General features: G+C 48.0%; 1 protein-coding gene and 2 long non-coding RNA genes across 3 annotated transcripts; 2 read left to right on the top strand and 1 right to left on the bottom strand.

Moving 5' to 3' along the window:
• The first annotated feature begins 7,434 nt into the window (after positions 1-7,434).
• Positions 7,435-7,909, top strand: DEPP1 (DEPP autophagy regulator 1). Its single transcript, XM_066350241.1, is given in 3 exon segments — positions 7,435-7,501; positions 7,504-7,818; positions 7,821-7,909. Coding segments are annotated over 3 exon segments (471 nt in total).
• A 3,746-nt stretch (positions 7,910-11,655) lies between these two features.
• On the bottom strand, positions 11,656-16,690 carry LOC136381269 (uncharacterized). The gene is made up of 3 exons (XR_010747036.1): positions 16,570-16,690; positions 13,973-14,048; positions 11,656-11,833 (listed from the first exon to the last, which is right to left on the bottom strand). It is a non-coding gene; the product is annotated as an uncharacterized lncRNA (long non-coding RNA).
• LOC136381270 (uncharacterized) lies at positions 14,612-18,403 on the top strand. The gene is made up of 3 exons (XR_010747037.1): positions 14,612-14,740; positions 16,651-16,696; positions 18,339-18,403. It is a non-coding gene; the product is annotated as an uncharacterized lncRNA (long non-coding RNA).
• The last annotated feature ends 4,056 nt before the right edge of the window (positions 18,404-22,459 follow it).

The raw sequence follows: 22,459 nt of genomic DNA, 5'->3' as shown, positions 1-22,459 counted from the left end.
AACATTTGAAACTAATTTCTATTCTACATTTTAGTTATTTTATCCTTACTTCATTGTTCTTTTCTGTTGCTCTACACACAGCAGGCTGAATCCTAACCTAACCACGAGCCTCCAGATATTGGGCTGTTTACTGTTTGCCTGCCAGTGGGGTGCAGCACTGGCAGAGACCGGGAAATGACAACGGAGGGGGGCAGAACCATGTGTACTTGGCCCCACCCCTCGTTTTGTGCACCGTGCATCACCATCCAGTTTTTCTCTCACTCAAACTGCTTACTTGCTAGTCCTTTTGCTCCAGAGTTTGAAGAAACACTTTCAATTTGTGAGCTCCGCTTTTCTTTCATTTAAATCTCTTGCTTGCCAGCCCTTTCTCTATTGAGCAAACTTTTAAGCCACTGTGGTGGATTCATTATTAAATTTAGCCACCAATCAATGTATGGAAACTGATCGGGACAACCTGGGTTCCCAATTACTATATTCCAGACTGTCCTTATTATCCAGGGATTAGAATTCCCAGTTGCTATTACTTATTACAAAGCTGAAACTTGTTTCAGGAGAATCTAAGAAATAGTGCACCAATAAAACAAAAATATAAGATGGATAGTTAACTAGCACCCAGAATGAGAGGGTGTTTGACTACAGAGATATTAATTATTACACAAGACAAGGGGAAGAAGCCAACTGTTGGGCAGATAAAATATATTATGCTCACTTTGTTAAAGACGGCGCTGCCCACGAGGAGGTCATCGCCAAGGTGATATTAATGTGTGTCTCTGTGGGCAGGTAGAATCCTTGTAGCCTGGTGCTTGGTTTTGGGATTAAGCCTTTCCCACCCGTTTTGATGTGGGGTGGTACAATCCAATCATGCCTCAGAGAAGTGACTTTGTATTAGAGACTTCCCTATTTTGTATATTGGGTTAAGGGTTTGGATTTCTACACTATAAAATGGGGATGGAGCGGGAGCTTGCGCTCTTGGTTCCTGAGATTATCATTAGAGGAGAGAGCAGAGCAGAGAGCAGAAAGAGGCCATGTGGCCAGGAGAAGCAGCCAAGATGGCAGAGTATTGAGTGAGAGGCCAGTTTGTGCAGTTTGACGCTGGAGAAGGAAGGAGATGGGGAACTGAGGAGAATAAGGCTGGTGAGCTAGAAACCTTTGATTCTAGGAAACTCGGATAAGTCAGTGGCTTTGTGAGCACTGAATGTGAGTGGGTTTTGGAGCCCAGTGTGTGTTTTTACTTGCTCGCCGGGTGCAAGCTAGAATTAAAGACTATGGCCCACCAGTTTTTGGCTCCGTTGTTTCTTTACCGACTGTCCGAATCCAATGCGAACCTACATGGGCCAGGTGGCTGCTGTGATAGTGGCCCTGACCATGCCTTCTGGCTTTACACCAACCGAAGGGAATGATTTCCTTCAGGGGAGAAGTCAGAGCTCCCTGAAGGTAGATTTGAGAACAAAGAAAGTCACTTAACATAGCTTTTAGTCAGAAGCTTGACACAAAAGGCTCAAACAGACACATTTAGACATTAAACAAAGGACTCATACACAAAGTGCGCCTGTTTCAATGAAATAATACCAGATAATTTGATAAACAAAGACAAAGTCTCATAGATGAGAGAAGAGCTCCCCTTGTGGCCTCTCAGGTGCATGCAGGTCATGGCACCAGGATTTCTTATCCAGGGGTTTTAGAGACAGAAACATTAAATTAAAGACTGAGATCTTGACAAACACAGAGACATCTCTTGGAAGTCTTGGGTCGAGGTTAATCAATCCAGGTTAGCTCAGCCTCCACTGATTCAGTGCAATGCAAGACTGACTAATCCTGGATGAACTTAACCTCCATAGGCCTTCCTAGAGATAGAAGCATCATCCCTACTTCTGGCATTTTACTGAGAGCCTCATCTAGTTACCTCTGGAAGTCCTGGGCAGGATGAAGTCTCCACTAGTACCTCTCATAGAGAAACAGATATCCCTGAGAGCCTGAAGCAGGACCCAATACCTCTAGTCATCCTTCCAGAGTATAACCAGAAGTCCCTCTCCTAGCAAAACCCAAAGCAGGACCACTAAAACTCCTCACTGACATCTCAGTCTTGGAGAGCCTGAGCAAACTTACAACCACGTCTGGTCTGTTTTGTGACAGATCCAGTTCAAAACATAAAAACAATAGACTAGTAACAACTGGCAAAGCAGTTTGGAAAGCCCTACCTACTTCCACCAGGGTTCCACATCCCTATAGTCACTATTCAGCAAAGCCCCCAAATCCACTCTACCTACATTCTAGTGGGACACAGATTACATATTAGTTACAAACATAAAAGTGAAAGCAAGAGTTCAAAGGGAAGCCAGAAAATTCAGTAAAGCAAAAAGAGTAGCTTTACCTACTTCCTCTATTTCTCTGTCAAATTATCCAAATTGTCAAATTATCCAAATTGTCAAATTTGGGAACCAGAAGGCATCTACCAAAGAATGGTCCGGACCCCACAGGAAGACTGGGAGCCTTGAAAAGTCTCAGGTGGCGCGCCTCTCCATGAGATTCAAGCGGGGCCAGGTTGCTCAGCGGAGAGTCCAGCTGATTCGAGGTGTCTCAATCCAGTGATGTGAAACACTGGATCCTGGATGAGCCCCCATATGTTATAAAGTACTGCACCCCAGATTCTGAAAGGCACTGTACCTCATTTCATCGAGTTCACATCATGGCATAAGCTGACAACATTTTTTTAGGGGATACACAGAAACATTAAGACTTAAGGAAACACAATCAAAGATGTTTACAAATCTTTCAGGGTTCAACTTCCCTCACTAGCCTAGAGGCATTTTACCCTCAAGATTCCAGGAAGGGAAAGGAACTACAATCAATGCAAGGTGGTATGTAAATTCTGCCTCCTATTGAAAAAGAAGAAGTTTCTAGGTTAACTTTTATTTTAGATTTAAAACTGAATGACCTATTGTTCTTGCAAGCCAGAAACTTCTACATTCCTCTCCCTCCCCTCCCTAAAGGAGGGACGGGACAGAAAAGCCTGATAGGAAAGCCTGACCTTTCCTCCCAGAATATCAATATCAATTTTCAGCTTTTTGGTACCTTACAACATTGCCATATCACATTGCCATAAGCCTGTGGGCCTCCGTTCCCAGGCACCCAGGGCCAGTCTCTGGCAGCTCAGCCCTGTCCTCTGAATAGGCCCCTCACTGAGTGTGAGGGGAAGGCACAAAGACCAGCAGTTATGAGGCCTGAAGCCTGAGGAAGGGGCCCTGGAGGTCTGCACAGGAAGTTCCACACCCTGTGCTATCTTTTCTCTCTTTCTGTAGCACAGTGTAGTGCAGGGGATGTAGGTCACTAAGTCACATCTGGAAGCCTTGCCTCCTTTTCTATAAATGAGGAGTCAGTGAGAATGCCAGTCTCCAGGTATTGTCCTTAAGACCAGTAAAACCACTCTTCACTGCCCCACATGCTGTTCTTCAGAGACTGTGGCTCTGAGCCTAGCCCCTCTTCCCCACCCAGGATGAGTGAGACAGGGTTCCCGGCAGCTCACAGCTTTGTTTACCTGAACTGTCTGTGGAACTCTCAATTCTGTGTTTGGTGGGCTGAATGCTTGGCTTCTGGGCAGTGAGCCTGCCATCCTGAAGAAGGGCCTCCTTTCTGAAAAGATATCATAATGCTGATAGAGAAAAGTAGCCCAGGCCAGAGAAGAGGCCAGCTGCCTCTGCCCTCAAGTGAGAAGCCAGGATAGGCTGTCTTGAGGCTGGGATTTCACACCAGGACTTATTAAAGACAATACTGAAAGAAAAGTACAGTATGGCTAGTGTCACTGGAAAAAGAGGGACTTTGTGCTGAAGACCTAAGTGGCCTCTGCTTTGCTACAATGCATGGTCACATGAACACTGCAGTGTTTGTGCACCTGGGCACCAGGCTGAGTGTGCCCTTGCTCGTGCCAAGAGGACTCTGGTGTCCCTCAGGCCTGGAGATGAGCTGAGCATTGGCAACCTTCAGGGGACCAACCACGGGGCCTCTGGCCTGTACAAGAAATAGATATGATGGGAACTAGCCCCAGAGCAGAAGGAGCCAGAGAAGGGCAGACAGAGGACTGAACTCCACACTGAAAGGCTCTCAGGTCCTTGCTGTCTGTGACTGCTTCTGTGATGCTTTAGCCCAGGGAGTGGGATGCTAGTTACTCCTGCAGCCTTTATGAGAAGCCCCTCTGAGTAGACTTATGCTTTAAGTCTATGTTGCCAACATGCAAAGGGTCCTCCAAGCAACAACTTTATTTAAATATTTGAAGGGGAAAATAATATTAAATTTTGATAAATTTATGAAAATAAAGTTTGACATTAAAATAAAAGCTGAGCAACAGGAGGCTAAATCTGGGACATTTTTATGATGAACAAGAAATGCTGGGAAATGTCTGTCTTGCAGAGGGACCTTCTATCCACAGCCCTGTCCCTACCTCCTTGCAGACAAGGTGGTTCATGTGAATGTTTGAGAAACACAACTGAAGATGACAGAAACTCAGAACATTCTCTAGGAGAGAAGTGACTTGGCAGCCATCTAGAAAGCCCACCCTGCAGTAAGCTGCAGGTCAGCAGGTGAGGCCATGGGCTAGGATAGTCTTGTGGTGATGGGTAAGGGCTATGCTCCCTTGATTGTGCCCCATATAGGAATGATCTTTTGTCCTGAGGCTGACGACTGCGCCCCCAACCAACACTCCATATAATAAGCTCAGAATGAACAGGTGTCAAGGAGGCCACTTGGCTCCCCCCAACCCAGCCCAGCACTCACGGGTGTCAGCGGGGTTTCCCCAGCATCCGGGAGGCTGGGAAGAAACACGCCGGCTCCCTGTCTTCATGGATCTGGAGCTAGATGGGCCGCCTCAGCCCTCAGGTGATGTTGAGGAACCCCTCAATGATCAGAGTCCCTTCTTCCTGTGGGGAACTATACAGGCCAGCCTCTTTCCCCAGAACAGACACGTCCAGGCATCACTGCCCACCCTCCCTGAGCCCCTTCAGGACCCAGCCCTTTAGACATGGGGCTTCCTGAACACTCAAGCCCCCAAACACACCCGCTTTTCCTTGGGGTCCTCACCTGGGGAAAAACCCATGAACTTATACATGCTCCAAGGTGCAAGGCCACAGTCCCAACCAGATGAAGCCTAAGGTGTGTCCTTCTACTACTTGGCCTACACCTGGCCAGGGGTTAGGGTTAGGGACAGAGTGGTGAGTCAGCTGTCCCACTGGAACCCAGCTGCTATCTGATAGGCATGTCCACACAGTGGCAAGAAAACATGGTCTAGTGAAGCAAGGCTGTGCCAACTTTAGGGTGATACAGGGCCTCTCTCTACCCTCAGCTATGCCTGTGTCATGGTCACCAGGTCTTACTGGGATGATGCCAAAGGTGCTAAATTCCATGTGCAACAGAGCAGAGGTGGTGTTTCTTGGAGGTGTGTCACAGCCTTACCCCCCACACTGTTCCCATTAGTGGGCTGAACCTTCCCCCCAGATTTCCAAGCTGGCTTATTTTCTGAGGATCAGTCTTGCTTTTCTCACTCCCTGAGACATGCCCAGCCCATATCGCTCACATGCACATATTCCGAATATCCCTGTTAGCTGACCCATTAGTCCATGCACAGCGGCTAAGTAAATCCTCCGAAGCAGAAGCCAGAACTGTTGCACTCTTGTTCAAACTCTGCAGTGTCCTCCCACCCCCTCAAAGGGAAGAGCAACATCCACAGCAAAGTCCAATGCCTTCCTCTCACATGGACCAGTCATGTGGGTCCCTTGCTGTCCCCTGGGCAAGCCAGCACACTCCTTTCACAGGGGCTTTGCATATGTTGTCCCTCCCACTGGGATCACACAGCCTCCATCTGTTCAGATCCCTACTCACTGTACCCTCTTGGGAAAGGCACTCCTGATTTCTGTGCCACAGAGGAAACTATACTCTCTTTGTAGCTATTCTCAATACCTTGTCACTGAGCACTTACTTGTCTCCCTCACTAGAAAGCTCTAGAATGCAGTTACTTTCCCACTGCTATGCTCTCTGTGCCTAGAGCAGTTACTGGTACAGGAAGCACTCATGAGATACTTGGGAACAAGGAAACCAACAAGTTCTCAGTGGAAAGCATTACATCTGGGAATTAGCAAAATCAGAACCCTGCACATTGCCCTGGGTCCCTGACCAGGGTGGGCATGTCCCACCTTGGAGCAGGTTTAAGTAGTCTGGACTCCGCTGACTCCAGGCTAAGCTGTAGTGTGTCCAGCAAGGTCTCCATAGATGTAGGCCAGAACTAGCCCTCGGCTAGAGTGTCTTGAGGTTGCAGGGTGCTGGCTGGTACAGTACAGTGGGCAACACTCCTAGGTGGTGGTAGGAGACCCAGGAGCTGCCTGTGGAAGCCCAGTGAAGACCCCACTGCCTCTCCCAGCAGCCTGGGCCTGAGGTAACCAGGATTGTGTCCACCCCTCCCCTGCCTCACAGAGTAAGCATTTCCAGTGCCTCCCACAGGCGCAAACACTCATCCAACCTGGCAGCTGGGCTAAACCCCATCTGCCAAGCTGTTCCTCTGGGAGCCTTCCAGGACGCTATTTTTGGCCTTTTTGACAGTAATTGATGGTTAGTAGAAAGTATAAAAGCAACTTCCCTCAAGGTTTGTGGACAGTTCAGGGAGGGTTCTACTCTGGACAGGAAGAGGCTCATGGGACAGAGGCCGTGGCACATGTCCTCCTTCCAACAACCTGACACTGAACACAGGGCCCTGAAGAGGGACTCCCATCCCTCTGCCCCATGCTTCCTGGGAGCTTTCTGTAGACTGTCCTTGCTCATCTAGCATCCCGGCTATCCCAGGCCTCCTCAGCTACAGGTAAAAGAGCAACTACCCTCTGGTTTGACAACTACCCTCAAGGCCTTGTGTATCTTGCAGGGCAAGGCAGTCCACAGCCTGGGGCTTGCACAGCCTTGGTGCAGAGAGACATGGGTTCAGCCAAGGGTGCGGTGGAGTGGTGGAGGGCTTTATAGCACAAAGGGGCTTCTCCTGAGGTGTCAGTCATGTGTTTCTCACAACATCCTTGTGAAGCAGGTATTTAAACTCCATTTTATGCATGAATAGAAGCTTGGAGAGGTGACAATGCCAAAGGTCCCCAAGTCAGGAAGTGACTGAGCCTGGTTTTAAATCTAAGTTTCCTCTGAGTCCAGTCCATCAGGCTGGGTTCTCTTATTTGCACAGGTACTTAAACAACAGTGATGATAGAGTCTTAAGTACATGGGCTTGTAATGTTAGCAGAAAGGAGGGGCCAAGGCGTTTGAGACTAGTCTTGGATCTGTAGAACTCAAGCTAATCAGGCACATGGCTCCCACTGGCAGCTTTGGCTGGGGTGGGGGAACAGGAGCAGTGGCATTGCAGATCCTCACCTCTAGTTCTCTGCTAACCAACAGGTTGCTGCTTCCCTGTTGGCAGCCATGAGGTCCCAGCTTCTGCTTTCTGTGGTCCGTCTGCCCATAATCCAGGAGAGCTGGGAGGAGATGTTGCATCCCCCATCCAGGATGACTACATGAGGTCTATCGGTCAGCTAGCACAGCCCACCTCAGTGCTGAATGAGGCAGCCATTAGGGCCCTACTCAGCAGACCCCACTGGCCAGCACAGGCCTGCAGAAAGAGCTGCTCCACTGGGTCCCTACAAGACAGCCAGCAGCCCCTGCTGCCTGGAGCCAGCACCACTGACCCCCTGGGCTGGCTCTTTGGACAGTCCCAGGAAAAGCAGCCAAAATGGAGGGACCTGCCAAGAAGGATTGGTCCCTCTGTTGACACCTGGGGTCCTCACAGAGAGGTGGACAGCAGAAAGGCCCAGGGGTCCCCCAAGGGAAGTTCTGTGATGCTAAGGCACCAAGGCACTGTCTAGTGAGACTGTTAAGGGATCGGCTTCCGGGCTCCTGAGCTTCTCGGCAACCAACCCAGGTTGCATCCTCCCCACCAAGTTCCCGCACCAGCACCGTTCTCAGAACTCTCTATTTGCACCTCCCAGTGATCCATGAACTCTGAACCCACCCCAATAAAGGCTTCTGCACAGAGCAAGCTGACCTGTGTCATCTCTCCACTCTCCTTCCTCTGAGTTGGGCACTGCCATGCCAGGTCTCTGGAAGAGACATGAGCTTCTGCAGGGGATGCCTGCTATGTCACTTTAGAGTGAGACCCTACCTTGAACAGTGAGGACAGCCTATCTCACATGATGTTGTGTTACTGATCCTATCTACATTGCTCCTTATTGACTGGTCACCTTGGGTAAGTTATTTAATATATCTGTTCCTCAGTTTCCTCGTGGGTAAAAAGGGGATAATTAATGGGACCCACCTCCGAGGCTGCTCTGATGAACACATGGGATAGAACACTCACACACACCATGGGACATGTTATGAGCCCTTACATGAAGTAGCTACTGCCTATGTGGGGAAATGAGGTTGGGGCTGAGGAGATGCAAGAGCTCAGCTCCCAGTGGTTTCAGAGCAAGGTCCTGGGCCCAAGAGAAAACATGGGTTCTCAGTAAATGCCCTCACTGTACTTCAGGGGGACCTGTCACTGCAGCATTGGTGGTACCTCAATGGCTCCAGCTTACAAGTCTCACTGTGTTACTAGAAGAGTTTTGCCCAGGCTGAGGGCCAAGACACAGCCTGCACCAGCTCAGCCTACAGGGTGCCCAAAGACTAGACCAGGTGTTCCTGTCCCCACCCATCCCTACCCCTACCTGCCTCAACTGTGGGGGGGTGAAGTGCAGGGTGTTGTCTAGCTGCCCTCTTTTCAGGCAAGTCCAGGATCAAGGCCTCACTCCACGTACCCTAAGGCCTAGGTCAGCCTGGGCCAGTCCTGGGTCCCTCAGAGATGGACAAAACCCCATTTCCATGAGGCAGCTCGCAAGCAAGGAGGTTAGAAGGGGGAGGATTTCCTCAAAGAGACAGGTGAGGCATCGGAGAAATCAAAAGAATCAGGCCTAAGAACCTGTCACCCTGTTCCCTTGGGCTGGGCAGAGCTGGCTGAGCCTGGTCAGGGTGAACGGCACAGAGGAGAGGACAGAGCTGGCTGCAGCCATGCTCATGCCTGTTTCAGCTTGCTTCACTTCCTGGCTCTGTGGACTATCAAACCTTATTTTCTTTCTTTCTTTTTATTAAAGCTATTTTTAAATTGCTTTGGACTTTTAAAATGTTATTTATCTTCTTTTCCGTGTTTTGTGGGGAGGCAGAGTGTAAACCATACATTTTTTAACATTAATTTATTTGTATAACAATTAAATTTAACAGGGTGGCATTGGTCAACTGGAATACATAGATTTAGAGAAAACATCTCTCCACATCACTTGGACTGTCGATTATGTTGTATACCCATCACCAAAGTCAAATCATCCTCCCTCACCTTTTATTTGGTTTTCTTTATGCCCCTCCCCTCCCCCCACCCCTTCCCTCACCTCCTTTCCCTTCCCCCTGGTAACCACTGCACTCTTATCCATGTCCATGAGTCTCAATTTTGTGTCCCACCTATGTATGGAATCATACAGTTCTTAGTTTTTTTCTGATTTACTTATTTCACTCAGTATAATGTTATCAAGGTCCATCCATGTTGTAAGTGATCCTATGTCAGTCATCATTCTTATGGCTTGTTCATCGCAGCATTGTTCACAGTGGTAAACCATATATTTTAAATAAAAAGCTCAGACAAGCAGTGTCTGTTTCCTTGTCTTTTCAATGGGAACACCAACACCTGTCCTTCACACACTTTGTAGGGGTTGGGGAGACAACTTGGAGATGGAGTTATAGGCACTGCATACAAATGCATGCATCTGCCACACTTGCTGGGTCTCTGGTCAGTTAAAACTTGCAGGTCCCTGACCTTTCTTGGCAAATAGTATGGGAGAATATTCAGCCAGAATGTCCTTAGAAGGTGGAAGGGAGGGCTGACCTACTGAGTAGGTGCCTGGCTAGGGGCTGGATGGATGAGCAGCCCCTCTATGAAGCAGTGTGACCCAGGATCAGAGGGAGAGAGCTAGGATCACTTGGCCAATTCCCTCCAATTCAGAAACCACACAGCTGTATTTGGAAAGGTTATTCAGGGTTGAGGAAACCCCAGGGCTCTGGTTGCCTCTGCTAATATTTTTCAATGTGAAAGAAATTAATGGCACATTCAAAAGTGCCCCCCAAAAGGAATGAGTGGCTGGGGGAAGGAACTTCTGGTGTGACCCAAGCTCCAGAAGAACAGAACAGACTTGGGGAAAGTCCTTATGCTAGGGGGAGGGCAGTCTCAGTCTCCTTCCACCCACTGAGAGTAGGAAAGGGAACAATGTTCCACCTGGGGTGGGGGATAGGCTGGGAAGATTTGGGGGCTCACAGGGAACATGCCCATGGCTAAGCACTTACCCAGGGGCAGGTGGTCTCTCAAAAGTCCATCATTACCTTTCTTAGGCTGAGCAGGGAGTTTGGGGTTGAGGATGGGGACTGGGTGCTCCGAATTATGGCCACCAGGGGCAGCACTGAAACTACTTAGAGCTGAGCATAGGGTTGGGTGGGGGGCCAGCTCTTGGAGGAGTGACACATGAGGAATGAGGGTCTTACTGCCTCTTGCTCACATAGTGAGCAATTAGGAATGAATCTATCCATAGGTTGTTCATTTTTCTCTTGAGACACCAACTAGCCTGGTTAAAACACTTTGCTATCTTTGAAAGGTACAGATTGCTCCCAGTTGTTCCCATTTTTATTGTAATACAAGTATAATTATTCCAAAGGCAAGGTTCACTGTACAGGAAACTAGCAGCCTTGAGTTCACTGGGGAATTCCTAGCACCTAGCTGTTTGGAAAATGTGCCCCAATCCTGGCTCCTGGCCCCTGACCACTGAAACGCCATCTCTCCACATTCTAGAGACCCCAAAGACAGAGTGGAGGAGAAGGGTGCCCCCAAACTGTAGCACTGAGGCCACCATTGCTCTAGGGGAAGCCCAGTGGCTAAAAGGGATGGGTTTCTTCAAGGGCCACACATGATCATGTGAGGGCACACCTGATGCTGAGCAATCAGCAGCCCAGGGGGCACCATGTATGGGCAGTCCTGCTTATGCTGGTGACAGTGTTGCTGTGTGGTTAGCCTCTGTGCTCAGGCCTTGAAGGTAGGCCAGCATGCTTCACTCACTGCTGTGTCACCTCACTTGAGAGGCTTAACCTCTGAGAGCATCAGTCTCTTTGTCTGTAAAATGGTGGATCCTCTGTATTACAAAAAATAAAATAAAAGTCAAGTATCTGGTGCCTATGGTGCCTGAGAAGAGGCTGGCCTGGGGCAGCCCTGCTGCAAGAGTCTGGAACCAGGCGCTCCTCAAGGCCCAGGAAACCCCAGGTCTGCATTCTGAGACACTGTGGAGGCCTGGACACTGGGTTGTGGGTGGTTATGGTGGGACTCAGTGTCCCAGGAATAGGCATATCAGGTCCATGCCTCCAATGCTTGCAGCCTAACTTCTTGGTGGCTGTCTCCTCCCAAAGGTGCACACTGCCTCAGGCTGTTAAGGCTGAAAAAGTTCCTGAAAGGTACTTTCTGGATCCAGGAAGATCAAATCAGACCCTCACAGAATTTCTCAGGTTGGGAACATAAAAATCCCCATTCTGGTATGTTAATTTCTTATCGCTGAGGGCTGTCAGGAACAACTCTAGCCATTCTGAGGTCTCGCACTTCTCCATGTGGACTGTTCCATCACAAATCAAAGGGCACAGGTTCAGAGCTTCCAAGCCTTGCTCCCCACACAGTTGTTCCTACAGAGGTGATTATTGTGGGGAATCCCAAGTGCCAAGACCAGTGGACCTCATAAGTGGCCTTCCTCATGATCCCCTGGAGGCCCTGTTAAAACACAGATGGCAGGTCTGAGGAAAGAGAGATGATAAGAACTGTAGTTCTAACAAGTTCCCAGGAGATGCTGAATCTCCAGGTGTGGGGACCACATGTTAAAATTCACCATGGTCTTAGATCAACCCAGAGAGGCCCGGAGCAGAGGAACAGGGCCTGTCCGGAAGACCACCTGTGCCCCCAGCACAAGGACTGAGTGGGCTCTGCTCCTCATTCAGCAGCACAGGGAAGCTGCCCATCATCCTGGAGTTCAGGATTCAGCCCAGCTCGGCTGAGGCCTGTTGTCTTGGCTAATCACCCAAATCTTACACTCAGGACCACCTTGTGCCTGGCCCAGTGGTTGCAGAACCAGGTTGGCTCAGCTCTGGGGCTTCACTAAAGTAAGAAAAGAGACAGTGAAACCAGAGATAATGGATGACCAGCAGGGCCCAGGCTCGGGGAACCACACACTGAGTAGCTCAGAGGCCTGGTCTTGCCACCATCAAGAACCTCAGATCTTCTACATGGGCTCCCAGGTTGGGGCATTGGGCCCCAACCTGGCTCTAATTCAATTTAGGGAGCAGAGCCTTATACAGGAGTAAGAAGCTGAGTTGGGGGGACTGGTGAGACAGGTATTAGAAGGTATTAGAGAGGTCACTCTGCAATAGGAAGAGCATGAGCCAAGAAGCACTTAGCAGAGCAGGGTGGGTAACAAGTTATCAGGGTGGCCCAAGCCCCATGAAGGGTGGGAAGGTTGAGGAAAGTTGGAGTGGGACATTTGTGCCACCTAGGTCATCAGATCCAGGAGGAGCCAGCAGCTACCCTCCTGTCCAGGCTCCTGAACTAGGCGACAATGGCTTGGCTTGACTGATCTGGTGGCTGAGCAATGTGGTCTGGCAGGTGATTTTCAATTGTCCCTTCCTTGTGCCACTGAAAGATGATCCCAGCTGCCCACAGCTTCCCAGACACCAGGCTCACTCTCTGGCCTCGGAACTGCAGGACATGTGGCCGTTTGGTAGCTAAGGCAGATGGAGATTAGTAAGCAGTGGCTTCACCTTGCTGAGGTGGTTGTAGGTTGATGAGGGCTAAAACTGCCTGTTCGCATGTTCAACAACAGGAGGGGAACTCAGAGGCTACTGGTTCTCATTAGACACTGACGGGCCGGAGAAAGTTCAGTAATCATCAAACTTCAACCTCAGAAACCACCCAAATAAAACCTTACCACAATAAGACTCCCCAGAAGACTTTACAAATAAATTCAGTTAGACCAAGGTAGGGTCCAATGTCCCAACCTGGGAGACCATACAAAAGTTCTGAAGGTTCTACATGGTGGCAAGGCCAGGCCTCTGAGCTGTTCCGTGAGCAATTCCCCAAGCCTGGGCCCGGCTGGCCATTCCCTGGAGTCCAGCTGTTGCTTCAGGCTTTGTATTGCCTACAGACTTGTTTTGTATAGCCCACATGAGGTTTGGAAAATTCCACATAAAATTCCAGATATCAAGCTTATTTTGAAACATTAGAAAGAGTGTATGTCACAGTCAACCTTCCTGCACAGCATTAATGGGTCTGATGTGATGGTCTGTAGAGGGGACCCATGCTCTCCCGTGTCCTCTACTCCCTATGCCAACTCTGCAATTCACATTTGGACCTGCCTGGCCCTGTGAGCATCATTTGGGGAGCTCTCCTCCATTTCAAGCCTTTCCTCTCATGTTTATTCTGTTGACCAGCACAGAGACTCTCCTTTCAGCCTCACTGCCCTGTGGACTTGGGCAGGCCAGAGCCCTGTGCTGAGTCCCTTATTTGTGCTATGGGATGGGTGGTGCCAAAGGTCTCAAACTTCAATGTCCTAGCAATTCACCTGGGCAACAGTCTCAGATGGAAGAAGGCCTACAGGATGATTTCCACCTGCTCTGAATTCTCATAGGGATGTTCTGACCCTCACACCCCTTACAGGGACCACAAGGAGAGTTCCTGGCTGATGGTCACCTGGTCCCTAACTCAGAGAATGGGTGACATTATAACTCATTATGCAAATGTGATGCTTCTGAGAGTGAAGGGGATGGTCTTAATAACTACCATGGACTAACAGATATGAAGTGGGACTGTCTTCTGCAAGAGGTAGACACGTGGTAACTGCATAAAGAGAACTGGCGTTACCTCTCGGTGTCTCAGCTGGATGCTTCTGCCCTCGTGGTAGCAGTTGTAGGTTTTCAGCAGGCTTCAGAGCTCCAATCTAAGAAGTGAAAGACATGTCTACTCTTGGAGTATGCCCAGGCCTTGACAAGGTGTTTGTCTTCACTGGCATCAGTTTCCTCACTTGTTAATTGGGCATAATAATAGTACACATCTTGCTGGCCACACAATTGGTTAAGAGATCAGACTGCTTTGGACACATGCCCTTCAGTCTTCTTGAGGATTTCACATATCAGCCCTGATGGAAGGTGCAAGGGTGGGACTTAGAGGGAAGTGAAACTCACAGATGGACCGCATCATTTTATACCGAGGGTGCTGGCCCACTTTTACTATCATGGATAAAAGCTCCTGACAGCCTCCCTGTACTTTACTTCTGAGTCACTTCTTTAAATAAACCTCTGGGGCGTGATTATTGACATTTGAAAGACTCCTGCTTTTCCTCCATATTACTTCCTACATGGCCTGGTGTGGCTGCTGTGGGCACCGTGAGGGCGCCTCCTCCTCATCCTAACTTCCTGGAGATATGATCAAGGGATGAAGATGACAGCATTGAGATCCCGAAGGCCCTTGGGAGGCCAGTCTGCCCAAACGTTTCCTCCCCAGAATATAGGAAAAAGCCACACTATGCCTTGGCTGGTGTGTGGCAGATAGAAGACAACAACGGCTGCCTGTACCCAAGCTGGGCTCTGCAGGGCTGCACCATCCAACGGACAGAAAATGTGAGCCACTGAGGTAATTTTAAATGTTTAGTAGCCATAACACAAGGGAAAATGAAACAGGTAAAATTAGTTTTAATAACGTTTATTGAACCCAATATATTTAAAATATTGATATCAACATGTAATCCATGTAAAAATATTGATGAGAGTTGCTCATTATTTTATTTTGTAAGAAGTGCCTGCTACCTGGGGCATCTTTCACATTAACTATACCTCTCCAGCCATGGGTACATGCTTGGTAGCCACACTTAGTGGGTGGCTCCCCTACTGGACAGCGTTACTCTAGAATTTCAGGCAGCACCTTCACTCATACTGGGACAAACTCAAACAGTGGATAAACAAAACCTACTCTGTAAGTGGGGATGATGGTAACTGACACGGGAAATGATTTACAACTTCATGGCATTAACAAAGCAGGATTGAGTGTTGCATGTTCTCTGTGCTATAAGTGTGTGAATGCTAAACACAGAATTATGTATACATGAAATTAATCATGTTATGGTGATTATGACTTTTCCAAAAATTATATTTAATACTGTTTTTCTTATAAAATTTAAATTAGAAAAATGATGGTATGGGTAGCATTGTGAAATGATACAATGGAATGCCGTCTGTTTTCTTAGGGTCTCTAATAGGAGAATCCCAGAATGCAGGTCCTCAGCAAAAGCTAGTCCATATCAAGAAAGGTGGCAGATCTTCAGGATGGTAGATAGGAATTGCCCATGTTAGAAAATATTTAGACTCAGAACTCAAAAAACAAGACAAAATGACAACAATAATCTTCTTTAGTTCAGAAATAAAATGTAAAAGTATCCTAAATATTTTTATGATGAGACATAAACAAAAATAAATAAATTTAAAAATCATTATGTTGGCCTTCATCAGTTGGTTCAGTGGATAGAGTGTCAGGCCAGTGTGCAGAGTTCTGGGTTCAATCCCTAGTCAGAGTACACAGGAGAAGCAACCATCTGCTTCTTCTCCCCTCCCTCGCACCCTCCTCTCTCCCTTTCCCTCTTGCAGCCAGTGGCTGCATCGAATTGAGCTTTGGCCCCAGGCACTGAGAACATCTCTGTTGGTCCAAGCATTGGCTTCAGGCACTGAGGATAGCTCCAGATGGAGGTAGCTGAGTGGATCCCAACTGGGGCACATATGGGAGTCTGTCTCACTATCTCCCCTCTTTTCATTTAAAAAATCATTATGTCAATAAAATACACTTTTTCAGTAAAACCTCAAAACCAGTTTTGAGGGTTTTTTCTCTGTTTAACATAACAATAAGAGTGTTTGGACTGCTCTGGTTACTTTTGTTGGCTTGTTTTTCAGTATTGCTCTAGGGTTTTTTTGTTTTATTTTGGTTTTTTTTTTAGGTGGTCCCTCAGCACCTGGGGCCATGCTGGAACCAACCAAGCCACTGGCTGTGGGAGGGGAAGAGGAAGAGAAAGGGGAGAGGTAGGAGGAGAAGCAGACGGTTATTTCTCCTGTGTGCCCTGACCAGGTATGGAACCTGGGACATCTGCATGCTGAGCTGATGCTCTGTCCACTGAGTCACTGGCCAGAGCCTCTAGTTTTTCAAGGCCATTTCTTCAGAGTCACAGCAGCACTGTCATGCTTTCCTGCTTCTGTGGGCCAGAGGAGGCAGGGGTCAAAAGCAAACCCTGAAGAGATCTTGATATCGAAAGAGACAGGCTTCAAAGACAATAGCAAAAAAAAAAGGCACCCCAAACTGTCCCTGGGACAGGTACACCTCTCTCTATAAAAAGTGCCCTCCACCCAAAGGCTGCCATTGAGTGGGGGGCCTCCAGGAGAGAGCGGGCACGTAGTCCCTCCCAGCACACAAAGACTTACCTCAGAATGAATTTGCTGTCACCGATGGGCATGTGAGAACCGGGCAGACAATCTTCCTTTGTCTTCGTCCCCTGTCTACAGACTTGGAGGCTACCTGCCAGAGAGCCCAGAACGGGTGCAGAGACAGGTGAGTGGAAGGAGCTTGGCCAGTGCATCACCCAGAACCCTGATGCAGGAGTCTGGCCTCACCTCTCACCTCCCTATCCTCCAGGTCCTCCACTCCCCTGTCCCCAATTTACTCCTACTCCTGGGCATAGGATAGCTGAAGGGTCAGGCCCCGAGACCACTTAATGGGATTAACACCCACACATGTCAGGCATGCACTGCCTGGTAGAGCAAGGTCAGAACTGCTGAGTCAGCTGTTACCAGCCCTATTAGCTGCTCTCTCTACACCTCCAAAGCAGCCTAGGCCTATCTCCCCCATCCCCACTGAGCTCGGGTGGGTGGCCCCATCGCTGCCATTGGAGTTAGCACACCTCGGTCAGCTATCCTAGTGATGGGTTAACAGGTACCATGTTCATTACTTGGCACAGGCTGTGTTGAGCATTTCCTATTAGTTATAGCAGGCCCTCAAATAACATCTTGAATAACATTGTTTTGTTATAATGTTGATGAGATGTGTAGGAACTGAACTTGTTGCTTATATCATTTAGCCTACTGTAAAACAGGTTTCTTTAGATGTTGTTTCATTTAAAGTCACAGAACCTATTGCCAACGTTAAGTGAGGGCTTAATGTATTTCACTCATCCCTGACATTATGAGGTAAATGTGTCCTATTCCCATTTTATGAATGAGAAAACAGCGACAGAAGTGAAGCACTTTGCCCAAGATCCCCAGTGAACAAGTGACAAGCCACTGGATGAACACAAGCACTTAGAACCCAGATTCTGTTCTCTTAAGATCTTTTCTATATTGATCCTGGGAAGTTACTTAAACCTCCCAAGCAAAGGCTGAAGATAGGGAATATTTAAAATTGAGTCATTTTAACCAAGCTGCAAAAGTATTAATGTTATAAAGGTTGAGGCATGAAGAAAGACTCCATTCTTTTTCTAACTAGCCTGGAAACTTAAACTTCTGTTAACTTTTTAGTCCAGAATCAATGCCTGGATATGCATCCAGGCCTCCAAGTAACCCTCTAATTAACCCTTAAAGCAGGGGTCCCCAAACTACGGCCCGCGGGCTGCATGCGGCCCCCCGAGGCCATTTATCTGGCCCCCGCTGCACTTCTGGAAGGGGCACCTCTTTCATTGGTGGTCAGTGAGAGGAGCATAGTTCCCATTGAAATACTGGCCAGTTTGTTGATTTAAATTTACTTGTTCTTTATTTTAAATATTGTATTTGTTACCGTTTTGTTTTTCTTACTTTAAAATAAGATATGTGCAGTGTACGTAGGGATTTGTTCATAGTTTTTTTATAGTCCGGCCCTCCAACGGTCTGAGGGACAGTGAACTGGCCCCCTGTGTAAAAAGTTTGGGGACCCCTGCCCTAAAGGACTCTCGTACACATCCACCTGACATCTGTTATACACGTTACTAGGACTTGACCAGACACCTCTGCACCCATGTTTCGATCACCTGACATCCACAGCTTAACTGTCATCTGACTGATAACCCTTTCTGAACAAACCTAGGGCTAAGAATGCAGGACTGACAATTCTCAAGAATGCACTTTTTGCAATTAGAAATTTTGTTTTCTTTTTACTTTGAAACACTTGCAGGTTTTTGTGTAACTGTAAGACCCTTGAATAAATCTTTATCTTTTTTTTCTAGCAAAGCCTCCAGACTTTTTGAATTTGACACCTCTGAGCCTTCCTTTCCTCATCTATACATGAAGTAATCTCTGCCCTACAGGATTATTAGTGGGTTCACACAGGGAACTATATCTCTTCCTCTTCACAACATGGAAAGATTTGTGGAGCTTCTCAAACACTCCCAGTTTCTTTGATGGAGGATAAATCCACTAGAGCTTTCTATATCTTGTTGGCAATTTCATACCGATCCCTATACAGGTATTGATTGACTTACAACCTATGAAACTTATGACCATTCGACTTTACGATCACAATCGCTAGCCACGACTGCTCCATGTCTGGCAGAGCAAGCGTTGCCCAGCTGGGCATACGACAGTGCGGACCAGCTTCCAGTAGCACTACCATCTCCACATGCACCATTTCAACTGTTATTCCAGACTCGGTACAGCAATTTGTGTTTTGTGTCTTGGATATTTTTTATCAAACCCCTCCCAAGATGTCTACCAAGAGGAAATTGTCTTTGTCTATGCCTCAGCCTGCCAAGAAGGAAAGAAAGGCCTACTCAACTTATGGCCAAATCATGTTACGATCGATCTGTAGGAACCAATTGTGGTTGTAAGTCAAGCACTAGCTGTATCTAACTATCTTTACATTCCTCTGGCCAAGGACTGTCTCTTATCAAGGCCCTTTGTGTATTGGGCACTTTCCAATCTTGACCCTGCCTGTGCTTCCTTTCTCCCAAGTTGCAGCCAGGAATCGAAGGGGTTAAGTTATACTGGAAGATGGCATAGACAGAGCACACAGCCTGCTCTTCATACCACTGAGATTGGCTCCTTCACAAACCCTCAACATCTGTTCACACAAATCTGGCTCAGTCACATGTTCCTGACTTGTGTATGTGTAACTGTTACCGTGGACCCAACTGCTGTTCTAGTAATATCCTCAGAAGAGAGGCTGTCATTGTCAAGTGCTCTGTCCCCTTGGGCACTGCTTCTGACCAGCCAGTACACTTTCTCCCTGCTTGCTTGACACAACTCACAGATAAGATGAGCCTGCCTTTGGTTGGCATTGATGCTGGTGGAAAAGGAGTTCTGTTGCAGTGTCGACAAAAAGGAATTTCAAATGACCCACATTTGGAGAAGCTCAGGCTGTTGCAGTAAGATTGATTTGGGGTTGAAATAGAAGGTTGCTCACAGATCTTCGGTGTCTCAACAAAGAAAAAAGTCCAGACTTGTCTTCTTTATCCCAGTATAAAGACCAAAGCCCAGCTATTCTGCACCATGGCTTAGCCCATGTCCTAGCTCAGTCCAGGTGCTGCTCAGAGTCTGGCTGCCAAGCCCATACAGCACAGCTGCAAACAGGACTAGCAATGTCTGTAAACAGAAAGGCAGTGAGAAGGGCAAAGCACTGGGTCTCTTTAAGCCCTTGTTTATATTTTTGGGATGGGAAAGACTAACTTTCCTTAAACCAACCAATAAATTTCTTTAAAGTTTTGCAGGCTTATGTGTGGGTTCCTGCCATTAACCAATCAGATACTTCTTCTAGGCTAGACTGACAGGTCTCTCTGGTCACCATTCTGGCTTCTACTGCATATGCCTTAATGTGGACTAATAGAAGCACCCCACCTCAGCACTGCACTGGCAGTGCCTTGGTGAGATGCCTCTCAAACCTGAATTCAGAGGGCTGAGGTCCAATGGACTCTGAGAGCACAATGGATTCCCAGAATGTGTAATTGGGCCTGTGAACATTTTAGCCTTCTAGCAAAGTAAGCTAAATGGGATGTTAAAACTTCTTACTGAAGCAGGTTTTATAATGTCCAACTTCCTTTGCTCTCTTTTCCTATTAATATCTAGCTACCAGCCTACACTAACAGCATGCATGCTAGATTCTGGAGGTGGGGAAAACATGGTAGGTATAGAGAAGAGGAATTATTTAAGGGAGGTGGGTTTCCCAGTAACCTCAGAATCATCCTATAAATACCTCCCCTCTGCCTTTGTCTTAGTGTGAGGCAAATCTCAGCCCAGAGAGAGATTAGGCTCCTCTGCAGGGCAGGACCCTACCTATAATCAGCACAAGGTCCTACCCCCATGGGGCACAGGTAGGGCTCATGGGGCCTGGTGAGGGGGTCTCCTGCTACATTCTTTTAAGCCCATTTCCCGTTTCAAAATAGGGTTTCAGTTCCTCAGCATCTCAGTTCTTCAGTGGAAAAAGTGACCTTCCAGACTCCCCCTCAGGGTATTCCTACCCAGAAGTTTCCACCCAGAAGCTGGCTTAATTCAGCCCAGGGTTAGGTTGGGTGTCTGGGATTTTCACTAAACACATTTCTGTGGGCCTGTGGAACAAGGATGTTTTGCTTTAGCAACCTCGTTACAGAAAGAGCTGCATTTACCCAGAACTCACAAGAGGTGGTTCTCTCTTGCCTTCCTCTTTTCCCCGACTTTCTCCCACTCCTCCCACCTCCTGCTCTGAGCTCTAGCTGTCCTGAGCTGCTCCCACTACATAAAGGGCTCTCTGTGCCTTTCCTCCATATAATGAAAACCTCTGCTCAGAACACAGCTTTCTCCCCAGCCTGCACCCTGAAGTTAGCTCCTCTAGGAGGCCCCTGCCAGAGCAGCCCCCCTCCCGCATCAAGAGCAGCTCCTCGCCTGCTCCTGCTCCTAGCTCTCCCCTATGCTGGGCTGTGAAGGAGTCTTGTTTTGACACCCTCAAGAGAAGAGCAGTGTGGTTCTTCTGGGACGTTGCTTTTCTGCCTCACCACTTGTTTCCAGCACTGAACCCAAGCCTGACACATTGCAGGAGTTTTATAAATGGCTGTCAAATTATTGGATAAATACAATAAGAAGTCTCATGGGCTCAGACATCAAACTTCTCGGAGTTGGACATTTGCATCTGGGATATAACAATAAAGTCTCCAGGGGCCAGGGAGGTGACACAGCTGAGACACTGGTCAATGAAGTCCAAAGGGAACTGGGAACACATTCCTTCTCTAGAGGGGAAGCTCTTCTGGTGTTTCATAAGAAGCCAGAAATCTGGAATTTTATTGGCTACATTTCACTGTTTAAAGGTTGATGATTAGTGAAGACACTGACTGCCCATGTGATGGCTCACATCCCCTAGCCCCCAACACTGTGGGGCCATGAGATTAACTGCAAACATAACTGTTGTGTATCACTACCAAGCCAGCTCATTTGAGCCATTGAAACCTTGCAGCTCTCCTGTCCCCTGCCATGGTGATCCTGAAAGTCACATGTCCCAACTGGTGAATCTTCCTGATCGGCAGCCTGAGTCTGTGAGTGCCTCTGTGGACCAGAATCCACTGCCATGTCCAGTGGATAGAGACAGGGAAAAAAACTCAACCAAGGGAGAGAGAGAACGCACATACCCTGGCCAAAAAGTGAATAGATACTGCCTCCATTTAGAGCATGTTCCTGAAACTGCCCCTGAAACATTAACTTTCTGGGAACACTTGGCAGGCCTTAGAGAATCTCTAATAGAGTGTTTCCAACCTTTTATAAAAAAAGCAAATCTTATATTTAAATAAAACTCTAGGCAGAAACCAATATACTAACGAAGGGCCTCAGTTGAAGCAGGAGTGGGGGAAATGGGCTGGGGCTGGCCATCCACTCAAGCAAAAGTCTGGAAACCACAGTGACAGATGCAGCTGGAAAGGCCAAACCCAGTCCTCTGGGAGTCAAGCTTTCTTTGTCCCAGCCTGCTTCCATCCCCCAGTCCCCCAGGCAGACAGCTCAGGCCTCTAAGCTTGTTTCCTAGTTAGCAGCTCTTTCCTCTACCACAGGGCTCAGCTACAGCCAGGGCACCCTGTCCTGCAGGGAGGCGCCCTAGGGGAGTGTGCCCGCCTTGGTTACCTGTCCCCAGTGAACAGGCAGTGAATTGTTTTAGCTTTCCACTTCAGTGGTTGCTCTGCCAGCCCTATGGAGGAACTGCTGAAGACAGCCAGTGCCACAGCCTGCCCTCACTATTGTTCATAGCCTCTGGACTGGGACAAAGGGCACTGAAGCCTTTACAACTGCACAGCTTGGCCTATCTTTCCTCTTTTGTGGCCATGGAGCTTTGTGGCTCTTCAGGTCACCTCTATCCAATTCCTACAGGCTAATGAAGTTTTCACTTGAAAGCCTTTTA

This window comes from Saccopteryx leptura, chromosome 9 (assembly GCF_036850995.1).
Source record: "Saccopteryx leptura isolate mSacLep1 chromosome 9, mSacLep1_pri_phased_curated, whole genome shotgun sequence".
NCBI lineage: Eukaryota > Metazoa > Chordata > Mammalia > Chiroptera > Emballonuridae > Saccopteryx > Saccopteryx leptura.
This window is presented reverse-complemented; position numbering and strand designations above follow the sequence as displayed.